Raw genomic sequence first — 14,839 nt, 5'->3', positions numbered from 1 at the left:
AACCCAAAGAATTCTCGGCTAAATAAGCCGACCCATCTTTGGTCTTTGCGAGGATCAAGTCAGAACGTTGGTTGAACGGCCGTGAGTTGCTCAGTCTTTCGGACACTTAGCCTTATGATCTGGACCTGGAAGCTCGTGATGTCGCTACGAGCGGACAGGTACTGATGCCAGAATATCTTCATTGTTCCCCAATCTTTGACGCAAAGCGGACTTTTGAGGGGGAAAAGTTCACCACTTTGGTAGTAAACACAAGCAAGTACTCGGGCGTTCAGTCCCCTTTATCTATCAAACCTACGATTTCGAGCTAGCTTACTGACTGATCATGGTCTATTCCAAGCCACGCACGGACGCTGAGCGACCTTTAGTAATGCAACTGTGTCTTGCAAGTACTGACCCGTTTTACAGTCCACTCATAGCTTCACTGGCTTTAAAACCTTCCCGTAGTGTAACTGCTCGCCTTGCCTTTTTGCAAAACGACCCATTAAAGGCGGATTAGGCTCGTTGGTAGTGGTGTTGTATGTCGTATTAGTATTGACGACTTCAAATTGGACGGTGGCATTGCCCTCCCTGTAGTCACTTGTGGGTGGGCCAAATGTTCGGTAGCCACTAGTCACATTGACCAATCCCGTAGCGATGTCCAATCCTGCTATCGCTCTTTCAAAGATAGCCAATGCTATCTCTGGCTGATAGAATGGTACCTCCTGAATGAAGATCTTGGAATTAGCATAGCCTGATCGAGATGGGAATCTAAGCCAAGGACCATGTTTATGACCGAACACTCCCGACATATGTATCCGGCCCAAATCTTGGTACAAGGGGTAAATCTGGATTTCGACAAACTTACATGTCCGCTCTCGTAGATTCTCACGAAACTAAACGCGCCGCTCTGCTTGACTTGGCCGTGAACAATGCCATCAGACGTTAAGACATTGGTGTAGCCACTGCAATTGAAGCCCGGCTGTCCTATTTCGATACTGACCACCTCGCCGCCGAGCCAATTGCCTATTTGTTGTTTAGCACTGTCCGTGGCAAACACTTGGGTGGGCTCTACAATTATAGTCTGCATCTCCCGTATACATCATGACCTGCTGAGAGTAAGACTTTGCTAAGAAACAGAATGTAGGCAAGCATACCGTGATACCTTGTTCCAGCAGTTCCAACATGTCTGCGACGGTTCCGTCTTCTCTTCCATCATCACCTGTAGTATTGAACGCATCTCCCACCGCTGCTGAGTATTCTGTATAATTTTGGAATGCACCAATGGCCGATTGCACAATTGGCGTGTTCAAGTACGCCACGTAGAACTCCGGGGGGAAACTGTTCATCAAGGCATCAGGCTTCCCGATGTCCAAGGACCGTAAGCAAATTGGCGCTGATGACTAGAATGGCTTACGGGTCAGGCTCAAGTTCTCGGATATCATACTCGTCTCGATTCAAGACCTCATCGTAGATTGACTCGACATTATCCGCACAGTAATTGTCGGCGGCCGAACATATGACGTTGCTGCCCGTGGCAGCGCATTCATTTACTAGAATCCCCGTCAGTATTTCTTGAGTCTAAAATACATGGGTCATGAGACTATTGAAAGGACTAAACAAAAACAGCAAGAGTATTCGAAGCCCTTCAAAGAGCTGTCTTGAGACTTCATAGAGCGGTAGCAAGTTTACTACCTCATCGAAAATGCTCACATTGGTCGACACAATTGCCCGTTCCCTTTCTCAGAGTCAGTATGGCCCTCCTGAAGGGGGTATATTAAGCCGTGGAACATGTCTAAAAAGTCGGAACTCCTAAGACTTCTCTGGAGACTCAAGACTTGGTCCGAAAGAGGAAAGCCGGACACCGAAAATACATACATAGAGATTCTTATACACCTTGGCAGCGATAGTGTCGTTGTAGGGGAAGTAGTCATATCTGAACGAAATCAGCATCTACTAATCCTGAGCCCTGTCAAGGGCAAAAAATTCCCTGAGACTGTACGTGTTCCCCGGATACACCTGCCGCTTGTTAGTCATTCATCTTTTGCTTTCAGGAAGGGCAAGTAACCGTAAAATTATAGTATGCTTGATACTGAGCAAGATAAATCAATTCATCGTCCCTAGGAGCATGTTTCCAAGGAGCTCACCTGAATCAAAGGATTGTACCACCCATTGCCAATAAGAACCGTCTCAAGGCTGATGTTATGCGCACCGGGGATGGCTTTAGCGTTTTGACTTTCGATGTATTCATTAAAAACCGGCCCGTAGTGTCCACCGTAGCTCTCTGGCAAGATTTCGGTGTCAGCAGTGCGGAGGTGGGGCTGGACAAAGGACGATACGTACCTGTGGAAAAATGGAAGGTTTCTCTCGAATATTGAGGGAAAGCCCCCATAAATCCCTGCAAAGTGGCCCAGAAAGCGGGCGCTGCGGCTGAAGTTGATGTGGGCGTGTCCGTGACATTGGGATCTGAGTATGTCCCGCACGTGCCTTGTGTGATGTTGTCGTTGGGACAAGTACCGTTCGGCAGGAGGACAACGGACCCATCGTCGGGGCTGATGTAACCTATGCAACATTTAGAGTCAGTCAGCCTCTGTTAAAATCAGAGATTGCGTAAAATGACACCGAACCAGCCTTTTGATTCCCCGAGTATGCGTTGCGATTCAGATCCCCAGATACTGTTATCAAGTAGGAGGAGATAATTTCGAATATACATACCAGGCACAGGCACCGAGTACGAGAAGCCCACCTGAGCTGGTTGATCAATGAATATCATATTGCTGGCCTCAGTCCATGCATATGGATTGTTGACGACATTTCCAATCGAATTTACACGACATGGTCCCTGCTCCTGAAAAAGACCTATCATGCTGGAGCTGCCGGGACCTCCATTGATCCTTCAAGTTTTTAGTATGCGTATGAAAGTTGAACATGAGCTGGCTCCTGACCAAGATGTCAAAGGTGCTTTCGTAGGGTTACCATTCCTGGTCTCGAAGAACCAAAACTGGACATTTTTCGGGTTAGAATTCCCTTCCATCATGGAACGTGACTTATCCGAGACAAGTCAAGAGAGGAAGAAGGAAGGCCAACGAGATTTGTGCTCTTTTAAGTCGTCGTCGCACCGGAATAATTTTATATGCTGGGGGAAGACCACTCCGCAGGCATGCTTACGAATATATGCGTGTCAGGAGAAATGTCTACATAACCCCTATGTCAGAGTCAGTATGTCCCTTCCGGAAGTAACCAGAGTCATGGGTGCTCCGTTAATGCGACAAATCTTTAATTCGAGACGCAGTACGAATCAACAAGAAATGGCTGGGAAAGATTCCACTGACGCGTAGCTTTTCAAGTCGGATCTTTGCTCGCATATTCCTGGCGGAACTTGCTTATAGCGAACTTTGAAACCTGCATATCCTGTTGCAGTGGTTAGGTCGGTGGGTGGAGATACGAACTGAGAGAGGGTCGCTCCAAAGAGAGAGAAAGTGATAGCCACAGTGGGAAGGAACATGATTGGATGCAGAGTATTTGGGTGATAATGAAGGAGAGAGTGAAGAGCTCGACTCTACGACCCTACCTATATACGCTCAGGCCTTGACAACACAGTGGAGTACTCTGGGGATAGCACGGGCGGGCACTGTTCCTTTGAGGGAATGTACCTTCCTTCTGCACCAACGATAAGCTGTTGAGACGACGTAGCCCGTGATCCGGGATGCAAGATCTGCGGCACATCTAATGCGGAAGGTCGTTCTTGCCCGGCATCAGGCCATCGGAAGCGTTTTGATACCTACTATTCAATTCTCCATGAGGAAGGTCATTGTGATTGGCTACGCGGCCACAAGCCTCGGGGTGGTCAATCGGAGCAAACGGAGCGGCGAAACTATTATCCTTGCCTGAATCTTCCACTTGGCTCTGCAGGACCCCTCGACCTGAAGACCGTGACAGGATGCAGCAGGCTGGGAGGCGGACGCGCTGGCTTGATACATTTCTTTGCACAACCTTGGCTTTCAGGCCGGGTATTCGATTTATCATGTGCAAGCATGAAGCTCTTGATGGAGTCGAATCTCTGTTTTCAGCGCTTATACTCTGAGCTGCCCATTGGTCTGGCAGTGGCAGCTCGTCATGACATGACTCCTTAATCATTTAACGCTCCCTAACCTGTCAAGAATGGCAAAACGCACCCTGTATGCTTGATTATGTTTGCGTGCATGGTAACGCTATGCTTTTCCATAGGTGGATCTTGTGCCACTTCTACAATTACTTGTAATAAAACTGACAAGACTACGTCAGTTTCGGGAAACTCCGACTAAACCAACGTCCATTTTCCTGTCCAATCTACTATTTTCTCAGCGCAAAAACCGAGAACTTATCCCCCGTCAGAATGCCACCTCCCCCAGACGCCGATCTTTACGAGTATGGCGAAGCTACCGGCCCAGCCAAGACCCTCGTGAACAAGCACAACGAGCCACAGCCGGTGAAGCTTTATGCCGGCTGGTTCTGTCCCTTTGGTTCGTTCCATTATACTCCGTGGCGAGAAGTGCGCAAAATGTCCCTAGTTCAGCGTTTTTGGACAGTCCTTGAAGAAAAACGTATCCCATCTCAGTATATCGAAGTAAATCCATACCATAAGCCCGAGAGCCTCCTGGAACTGAATGCGAGAGGCTTGGTGCCGCCACTTCAATATGACAACAAGCCACTTTACGAGTCGAGCGTCATCTTAGAGTTCCTAGAAGACACTTACCCAGAGCATGGACCAAAGCTGCTCCCTGCGGACCCTTACTCAAGAGCCAGAGCGAGGATCTGGATCGACTTTGTTACGACGCGTGTTATACCCAGTTTCCGTCGCTTCCTTCAATCCCAGTCCGTTCGTTGAACAAGGACAGGTCAGACTTCTGAGATACTTTGAAGCAATTCTCCGATGCAATGGACGGTAATTCCTTCTTCTTCCTGGGAAAGGGAGCATCACTTGTGGACTTTGTCATGACTCCATGGGCAGTACGATTGTGAGTCTTTGATCACTACAAAGGCGGTCTTGAGCTGCCAAATGAAGGTGAGGGAGGCGTCGACGAGAGGAGCTGGAATAGGTGGAAAAAATGGCTGGCTGCCATCGAGGAAAAAAGAATCATCAAAGAGACTACAAGCGAGAATCAATACTACCTTCTCATCTATCAGAGATAGTAAGTATCGGTTTGGTGCCACATGAGACCGGAAGCTGATCATTTCACGTTGCAGCGCGGACAACACCGCCCAAAGCGAGAAAGCAACTCGAGCCGGCAAAGGCGTTCCATAGAGAAAGAAGTTGTGGTCAGACCCTTTTAAAAATCACAGAATGAGCGTTAGCAAAGAAAGTCCTTTCAACAACGAAATTTCTCAACATCGTATTTTTAGACCATCATATTGTCAAAGCAAACAGGAACGTGATGCAGGGAACAAATCGGAGCACTTATTCATAACCACATGAAGATCCGAGTTAGAGGTCAAATCAAGGGAGGTCAGCCCGACTGGAAGCACCATATACGCTCACCTCACCTATTCTTGTCCACGAGGGACAACAGTAACCACTGTAATTCCACTGCAAAAGTAGTCATAGCAGAATTCCTGCAACATTTCATGGCCGAGAATTCTAAATATCACAGGGGGTCAAAGTTGCGGTGGGCGGCTCGACCTCATTAGCCTTCCGATTCACAAGGTTGAGAATCTATTCCTATAATTATTGACGTACTCGTACTATCCAGAAGTGAGCTACCTCGCTTAATAGCGCCGGGAGAGTTGACCAATCAAACTACGATTTTCGCGGTGAACTAAGTAGCTTGATTGGTCAACTCTCCCGGCGCTATTAAGCGAGGTAACTCACTTCTGGATAGTACGAGTATCTTAGAAGCACTACCGAATTAATTGATATATAAAATACTATGGCATTATAAGACCCTTTTGCAAATAAGATATCGTTTAAAATAACGATTTTCAGACGTAGGTCATAATTAGACTATAAAATATTAAGGGCCCCTTCGATAATTACATATTTTCAAAATATGCTAATATATTTTCAAATTAGCGTACTATATATATACGATTATATTTAATAATCATATTTTTACTTATTAGACTATATTACGTATTGAAAATATATAAATTATAGATTAATCTATAATTTAAGACTTAATATACGCTAAGTATATAGAAATAATAGATATTTATAACTATAATAGCGATATTTTTTATTTTTATAATTAATAGTCATATTTTATAACTATAATAACTATATTTTAATTATAGATAACTCTCTATTTAAAGAGATAGCTATAAATATTATTCTTACTACTATTTAATATTATTCTTACTACTATTTAATATTATTCTTTTTATTATAATAAAAGATAATATAATAATAAAGATAATAGAAGTATTAATAATAATTAAAGTCTATATAGTAATAGTAGATATATTAACTATAAAATTATTAAATAATAAATAGAAAAATTATCTAACTAAAAAGAATTTTTCGATTATACTATATTCGATCCTTACTTAGCGATATTATAGAGTTATCGAACGAAATCGTATCTATATTTTATATATTTTCAAGTGTCTACTAGTGCTTTTTTGAGTCTACATTTTATTTACCAAGAGGTGAGGTAATATATGTTAGCATATTTTGAAAATATGTGATTATCGAAGGGGCTCTAAGTTAGTAGCCTACTTAATTCTAGTAAAATCGCAATATATAATCATAATTACTGATCTTTACAGCGTTCAAAAAGTCGCTTAATAACAATACAAGCAGCGCTCGAGTAATAAGGTAAGGAAAACGATAATTTAGGACACTAGATGCAGAACATTTACGTTGTTCTACGCCTTAAATTTAGGTATTTGGTTGGCGACAGCGAGCTTAGTAAGGCCAGCGACTAGCGCTCTAGATTATACGATACCACAGTGTTATAAGGCCCCTTTGCATATAAGACACGGTTCCAAATGACCATCGGACGGACGATTAGGCTATATGATACGTATCCTATATGTCAATTGATTCGGTATGCAAGTGAAGCTGAGGAGACTCGTAGTTCGGATAATGCCAAGGCTTCAGATAGCGCTATATTAGCGTTCTTCTCCACGTTTGCGCGAACTCTGAGTTGGATTCTTACTCTTGCGTAGGCAGGCCCGATCTATCACACTCCTTCTCGTTATTGTGTACAGAATCATTTCGCTCGCTGCTCTGTTAGCGTCGCGTCAACTATCTCGACACTCTTCGGCTTTTTGATATCGCTATGGGATGAGAGTTTACTGTCATCCGTGCACTCTGAAAGTGGGGAGCTGCGATTGCGGAGAAGGCACTTCCAGGAAAACTCGAAGACTGCCTATTAGCAGATACCATCTTGAACCCGCCCGTTCCAACCCAATGGCTCAGTACCTTTAAGTAGCATAGGACTATCAAGAGACGGACCACAAGGACTGCATTCGTTGCGGATTCGGTGAGACAAACGACCACCTGCGCAGACTAATGGAATTCGATAACGATCCATTCCCATTTTTGCCCAAGTTTGACGAGCCTCAAATCTTCGACGCCAACATGAACGACGCAATGGAGGAAGGGGGACTCGAGTTCCCCGAACTCCAGTTCGACTCTCCGGGCTTCTGGAACAATACCATTGGGGCCTCACCAGTGCCTAGCAAGACCAACTGTAGACAGGCAATCAAGCAGCCATTCATGGGTCCTGCATTTTCGCAGTCCCCAGAATCCTCCTCTGCGTCTGATTCCTCAAACAATCAACACAAGCGGAACCACTCTTCCGACTCATCTCGGTCCGGAGCGCTTGCTGGTGATGGCGATGTTTCGATGAATGGGATCCTCATAGGTGCAGATATGGGAGACCATGCGAGCGACAAGTCTTCGCCTGCCACAGACGTTGACCTCAGCAACCGCGCTATGGAGTGTCACTTCGACTTCGATAGCGCTGCAAGTAGTCCCAGCCCCTTCTCGGATACAAAGCCCTCTTTCAAACCTTCATCGGTCCGATCCATCAAGATGCCTTACCGGTCTTCTCCAAATGCTGGATTTACCCATGGATTCGGGCCCCATCCGGCAGTGTCAAAGGTAAGTCATTGCTCAAAGAAGCGTCATTGGCGAATTTGAAGCTGAACCGTGCTTGATTCCCAGAGCTCGCGTGAGACGTCTCCATTGTCATCCATGATAAAGAACCAAGGCGACTGGCCATCGGCTGCAGGCCATACACAGGGGTCGTCTATGGACTTTTCCGGCCAGTATATAAATGGCGCCATGTTGAGCGAGCCTTCTCGGACGCAGGACTGGCCATACAGCGGCGCTCCTGGGCCAGCCAGCGCTTTTAGCCCAATCCAACCATCTATTTTCCAGCAGCCTGCAGTGGCTATGCCTTTTGCCTCTCCTGCTCCTGTTTCGGGTCCTACGTACCCGCCCATGTTGCACGTGCACCCTCTTCCACCAAAGTCGCGCGTCGAGACCCAAATTCCTGTCAAACTGACCTTGCACCCTGTGCCGCCGGGTATATTGAAAATACACCTGCAGACTCATACAATTTCCAAATCAAAACTAGTGGCGAAGCCGACCCCAGAGAAATTGCCTGACATGCTGGAGTTGCATGCTATGCTTGTGTGTACTAGTGCCATGCAGGATCAGACAAAACGAGGGCGAGCATTTGCCCGGGCTGCTACAATTTCGTCCGATGAAAAGAGGGAAGGTCGCCGTTCGTCCTCAGGCGAGACTACATCCTCAGAAGATGATGAGGACAAACCTGCCAACGGTGGCCCAGTGCATATATGCACGGGGTGCATCGAGAGAGAACGGAAGCGGGCTGCTAGAAAGAAAACGAAAAACGTCGAGGAAGAGCAACTATGGCAAAGGGATGAAGCAAAAAGGACGATCGTTTTCAATACCCAGGAAGTCAAAGAATGGCAGGAACCATCGCCTTCAAAAATTGGAGAGAATGCTCAGAATCCTGCCACTTATGGTCAAAATGCAAAAATTCCAGAAACTGCCGTGCAGGTAGATATCCCAATGCGCATTGCCTGTTACTGTCGTCATCAGGAAGAGAAAATTGGCTTTCAGTACGTGCGAAATGCCTTGCCATTGATTCACGGTATTGCTGACTTGTTTTCAGGGTCATATTCACTATCATAGATTATCAAAATAATCTGGTTGCGCAAACCATGACAAATTCCATCGTAATAACAGACGACCACAAAACACATGGTCCACCTGGTGCGATGCCTCCCAACAATGGGGTCTTCCCTGATAACGCTCAAGTCCCCGGAGCAGGAGTCTTCTCGCAGGCGCCTGCTGGGAGTCATGGCCTAGCGTCGTTTCGAAATGCTTATTCGACTACGGACCTACAGGGTATGCAGCAACATTTTAACCCACAGCATAGAAGTCCTTTTGCCATACCCCAGTTTCCTTCCCAAACCACTTCGGCAACTCTGACCCCTAGAAATCTGTCACGTCAAGCATCCCCGTCGGCACCCTCAGCACAGCACAACAAGAAGCGGAAAGCCAGCGGATCTGGCAGGATTCGAAACGATCTGACGATGACCAAGTTAAAAAATCCAACGCCGAATAGTCCCATTTCGTGCGTCTCCACCACAACTCAATCTACCCCACAAGGCTCCAATATAACATCAGCTTTCATGCCTAACTTTGCTGCTCCAAGTCACGGGCTTCCGATGCCCCAGATACCTCCACAGTTTAATACAAATCCACCTACCCCAACCGCAACTGACGGCAGTTTCTTTTCTTCCGCTCAACGATCTCAGAGCATGGAGAATCTCCAAGGCTTCTCGGGAGTATTTTCTGCCCCGGTTTCAGTTCACCCAAGCCGGGTACCGAGCCCTACTTTCAGCCCTCTGAGTAACGGCTTAGCACAAAGTCATGCCCAAATGCTGGCAAATTCCCTACATTGTGTTCCCGGGGCTGCCAACCCCCAAAGGGCTCCAGTCATCCATAAGCTGACGCCTGGAGAAGCTTCCAAATCTGGGGGTATTGAAGTCACGTGCTTGGGAAGTGGGTTCCGCCAGGGTCTGGAAGTCATGTTCGGTGACGCCCAAGCAACTACGACCACTTTCTGGGGTGAGAGCGCTCTCGTTTGCCTTGTACCTCCTGCTCTAGAAGCAGGTACGGTGCCAGTAACTTTCAAACATAATTACGAGCAAAATATTCCCTCTCCCTCAAACAAGCAGGCTCTCTTCAGGTATGTCGACGATGATGAGCAGGAGCTCATGAAACATGCACTTGCCCTTATCAACCGCAAATGGAACGGCAATGCAACTGATGCTGGCAACGCTGCGAGAAACATCATCAACCAGTTTGGCTCAAATTCGTCTTTCACGGGTGGTTCAATTCAAGGGAACAATCAACATCGCCATGCTGGCTCGTTCAATGCCGCTATGACCGGTATTGTGGACCTAGAAGCAGCGTTGCTGAGCTGTCTGGACATTGTGGACCTGGATGATAGCCCGTATCAAGCAAGACTCAACACTCGAGGCATAAATGGCCAGAGTATGTTGCATCTTAGTGCCTCGCTCGGACACTACCGGTTGGCTGCTGGGCTTCTAGCACGAGGAGCGAATCCAGATCTGCGAGACTACAACGGCATGACTCCGATGCATATGGCTTGTCTCCGCGGTCATGCGCAAATCATCCGTAAACTCCGTTCCGCTGGCGGCGATCCAAATCTGCGGAGTTTAAATGGTTATGTTCCAGCTGATATGGCGACGTCTCAACAAACTCGCGACGCAAGCAGCACCTTCGACCATCAAGCACGGCCTAGGAGCGCTGGTGCAACCCCAGTCTCGCATTGGAGTCGAGCGAGCAGCGTGATGTCTTACAAGTCTTCTCGAGGAGCTCGTTCAAAGGTGGCATCTCCGGGTGCAATGAACGGCCCATTTACAGACGGCGATGAAGGCGACGAAGGCGACGAAGGCTTGGCCGAAGCCTACATGAGTCAGCCAGCGACACCAGCTCAGATCTGGGCCCAAACAAGACGCAATAGTTTTGCCGCCGAGTCTCAATATCCGGGCGATCCTTCTCAGGGCAACCTTGCCTCAACGACCCCCTTCCTTGCGGTGAACCCTGCGATGTCCGCTTGGAGAGACCAACTTTCCGCCCAGATACAGCAGTTTCAACAAACTGTGCAAAGAACGCTTCCAACTTTGCAGCTTCCCGCGTTGCCGCCAATTCCTAACCTCCCAGACTATCAAGCCTATCCTGTAGTCAGACGAATAAGTTCCATGGTGCCTCAGCGCAATCCACGACCAAGCGCAGCAAACAGGAGCACTGGAGTTGCGAAAGTCACCGATTACCACTGGTGGGAGCTATTAACTGGGGCGGCCCCATCACCGCCAGCGTATGATGAGATATATCCGGAGAGCTCACAACGTGATCTGAGCGATAAGAAGACATCTGCCCTCCGGGCTACTGGGGATGTATATGTGGATAGAAAATGCGAAGAGACCTTTGATCAAACGAAGAGCTCCTCTGCTTTCGAGACAGCCAACCTAGGAAGTACTATTTTGACACCAGAGCAACTGAGAAGTGCACACGCGATGAAAGTCAAAAGATTGAGGAAAGATCGGAATCTGTTCTTCATTTGGGTAAGCTATCATCTTCGGATAGTTGCCACATCTGATGGTCTAATACTGAAACAGATACCACTTCTCGTTCTTGTTCTTGTGGCGATGCTGAAAGATCGGGTGCCGCAGGCGCTGCACGGCGCTCGCCAAGCCCTTTACTATGCTCAGGATCGCCTCCAAGAGCGTGTGGTTGAGATAGCTTAGCAAACGAAGTGCTTGACACTAATGATGAACGACATCAGCCTTGAAGACGAAGGCCAAGACATACGACCAGCGTTGGTGTTTGGGGCGTTCCGGGTTTGCCTTCATTGGGACTTCATTTTGTAATTAGGAGGGGGGAGATAGTCCCGAGTGACACAGCTGTATACTCGTGCCTTCATTCGTTTAGGTTTCTTCCATTTGAGCTTTTTGTTCCCTTATTTTATGAGAGGATATCACTAAAGGAACAAAGGATGAAGCATTGTCGCCAAAATTCAGCAGCACCATCTGGTGTCCACATTCAGTGTTCGCCAGTAGGCCCAAGTTAAGACATTTTTCAACGGATCCTAATTTGATTTGACATTGCCTTTGAGAAAATCTGTCTAAATATCGTGGACCGCAATCGACTCCAACTTCATGAACATCCTTGCGGACATCCATGCCATCTTTGGGCATGCTGCCTCCGCCAGTGATCCGTTTTTAGCCCTCAACCCAGCTGACGTGAATACTGGAGGCTCTCCACTAAGCGCAACTAAGCCTTTCAGTCTGGAATGCACTTCGCTACGTAAGAAATCGACTCCACGCATCACGCTTTGCCATTCGGAACAATCATTCTCAGTGTTGACCCATACTTGAGTGAGATAGGAAGTTTGACAGCTTCACTGAGAACAGACTCATGAATCATGAGTGCACATCTGGCCAGTCGTTCTTGTCACGTTGTCTTGCGCCGGTGTTGCAATTGGCGACAGCGGTGTGATGAGACCGGACACAGAAGTCGAAGACGACGCTTCCATCATGAGAATAGTCCTCAAGGCATATCGCTTTGACAAGACAATGATTGATGTTAACGGACTTTACTTACATCTTTTCTCTCGCTTGTGCCTTCAAGAAAAAAAAGACTAGCTGAACGGACATCTTCTACATCTCTTTGCTTCTATGGCCCGAAGCCCTCCTCGCTCGCTGTGACCGGCCTACGCCTACAATCCCAAAAGCAACGCTCAAATACCAGTCTACATTCTCTATAATTTGTCCGCATCTCTTCAAGTCCTTCAGAGTCGGTATCTTACTTCCTATCCCTAGCTGTCAATTCCCTCCTCTCCTCCAAGAGTTTTCGAGACTTGTCTACTTATCCCATAAGAAAGTATTGGTCGTAGAAGATCAAAGGAGCGCTGCCATGGACCGACATCCTTTTCATGGCTAAATTCGCTATGTGAGGTCTCTGGACGCAACCAATACAACCTAGGGGACTTCATTGCGGACGTAAAAATATCTGGTTTCTGCGCCGCACGTCATTTCTACAAAGCTGTTCAGTGGATCAGTGGCAGCCCATGCGACATTGATTCCGGTCTAAGCCGTGACGAATAAATTCTCGGTTGTGCGCTCTACTACGTCCGTTATCTCTCTCCATTACACTCAGGTCCTGTCGGTGGCTCTTTCCCGGGGTTCGGCGTGGTAATCGTGGTATGGACCAAAGTTGAAGGCACTGTTGGCACTGTTGGCACTGCTACACGCCAGCTCAGCACTTGTCCGCGGCAAATACTCTATTGTCGAGGGCAGAGCCATAGAGAAGATATGCACGGGTACGAGGCCTTCATGTCTTCGATGCCTGGACGATGCTCAATTATAGCGTCGTGCTGAGTTTTGGCATCCAGCACGGTGCCTGCCCGTAAGCAGCAAAGTTTATCCTGCTGAGGATGGCGTGATAGACACCAAAGGACATGGTTGGATAGATTCATGGGCATGGTAGGCGTCAGCCCCTGGAACCATTCGACTCTAAGGGTTGATTGCAGGGAGAGACAAGGATACGGCTATCTGGGAGATGGAGGATGTGCAGACGGAGCAGGTGACGAATAGAAAAGAAGAAATGTCTCGGGTTAGCCTATCTATGAAGGCAACTATGTGGTCACAGAAAGCTCCCCGGAGGCCAAGCACCAAATTGAACAAGACTGCCGGGTCAAACAGGCTTTTTTCAAACCTCAAATAAAGGTCATAGTGGCGCTATTCTCCTTCAGTACTCTCTTTACAATGCTGTACCTAGACGTATCTGGATCATACCTTACGGGAAGGATAATATTAACCTCTCTGGTGGTGGGGTTCATGGAGTAAATTCCTATGTCATGCATGCCTAGGTGCCTAGGTAGGTAGCTGGATTGAAGATATTCTACGAGGATGTACTCCGTACGGAGCAAATCCTTTGCCAGTAGACACATGCACGTTGGCGTCAGATTTATGTAGGCAAAGATTGGTCGGTGGCTAACTGATATACCTAAGGTACGTACATACATACATACGTACATATATACATACATACATACATACATACATTACCCACTTTCTTATTTCAAGTCTGTAACTTATCGAATGTCCGAGGGTCGGAATAGTGTGTTGGTTGTGAGTGGACACTGGACGAGTCAATCAGCAGGTCCACTAAAGCAGGCTAAGAAGTTTTAAGAAGAGGGGAAGGTCGGTCCGATCATCCGATGACACCATCAAAAAATGAAAAACGAAATAAATCCATCCCACCCGTGCCACCACTCTCAATCGATTACCTTAAAAGTACTTTAGGTGTTGAATGTTAGTTCAACGGTTTTCTGCAGCAGGTGCAGGAGGGGCCTTCTCCAATCTCCAGTCAACTGACTGACTGTGGGTGGGGTGCGCTTAACACAAAAGATATCGATTATCCACGCTCGCGATCGGATAGGCTTGGCAATCCTTCTTACTAGAGGCCTATGCGATGCGACCACTCGGACTTTTCATGGATGGCGGGGCCCGGGGTGCTACGAGTCAGTTGGTAAAGACTAGGTCGTAAATGTTTCACTGCTAGGCTATTTATTCTGCTACCGTTCCTTCTATCATAGGTATCACATTACTTTATCCTTCTCAAGCCTCAAGCCTCAAGCCTCAGACCTTGTTGGTACCACTACCCCTGCTGGCGGAGAATTTCCGCGCCCTTCCAACATCTCTTGTGGGGAGGGAGGGAGGTACTGCTGTCCGTCTTGGGGGATTTGGGAATAATGATCCTTGACCTTCCACCCCGAGCTTCCCTTTAACGGGCAGATCAACCTAACTCTTT

The 14,839-nt window shown here is 47.3% G+C and overlaps 3 protein-coding genes across 3 annotated transcripts; 2 read left to right on the top strand and 1 right to left on the bottom strand.

Moving 5' to 3' along the window:
* Nucleotides 1-410: 410 nt before the first annotated feature.
* Nucleotides 411-3,481, bottom strand: HO133_003673 (uncharacterized protein; the record flags this gene model as incomplete). Its single annotated transcript, XM_037294595.1, has 11 exons — nucleotides 411-713; nucleotides 845-1,002; nucleotides 1,052-1,085; nucleotides 1,134-1,317; nucleotides 1,394-1,557; nucleotides 2,124-2,260; nucleotides 2,320-2,538; nucleotides 2,692-2,870; nucleotides 2,922-2,977; nucleotides 3,145-3,181; nucleotides 3,309-3,481. The coding sequence occupies 11 exons, from the start codon at nucleotides 3,479-3,481 to the stop codon at nucleotides 411-413; spliced, it is 1,644 nt and encodes a 547-aa protein (XP_037149283.1).
* Nucleotides 3,482-4,351: 870 nt separating this feature from the next.
* On the top strand, nucleotides 4,352-5,260 carry HO133_003672 (uncharacterized protein; the record flags this gene model as incomplete). The annotated part of the gene is made up of 3 exons (XM_037294594.1): nucleotides 4,352-4,793; nucleotides 4,997-5,147; nucleotides 5,203-5,260. The coding sequence occupies 3 exons, from the start codon at nucleotides 4,352-4,354 to the stop codon at nucleotides 5,258-5,260; spliced, it is 651 nt and encodes a 216-aa protein (XP_037149282.1).
* A 2,208-nt stretch (nucleotides 5,261-7,468) lies between these two features.
* On the top strand, nucleotides 7,469-11,772 carry HO133_003671 (uncharacterized protein; the record flags this gene model as incomplete). Its single annotated transcript, XM_037294593.1, has 5 exons — nucleotides 7,469-8,062; nucleotides 8,126-9,051; nucleotides 9,105-9,569; nucleotides 9,651-11,589; nucleotides 11,644-11,772. 5 exons carry the CDS (start codon nucleotides 7,469-7,471, stop codon nucleotides 11,770-11,772), a joined length of 4,053 nt encoding a protein of 1,350 aa, XP_037149281.1.
* Nucleotides 11,773-14,839: the final 3,067 nt, after the last annotated feature.

Source organism: Letharia lupina, assembly GCF_014066315.1.
Source record: "Letharia lupina isolate WasteWater1 chromosome Unknown contig_18, whole genome shotgun sequence".
In the NCBI taxonomy this organism is placed as follows: Eukaryota; Fungi; Ascomycota; class Lecanoromycetes; order Lecanorales; family Parmeliaceae; genus Letharia; species Letharia lupina.
The sequence above is the reverse complement of the archived record's forward strand: the minus strand, read 5'-3'. Positions and strand labels throughout refer to the sequence as shown.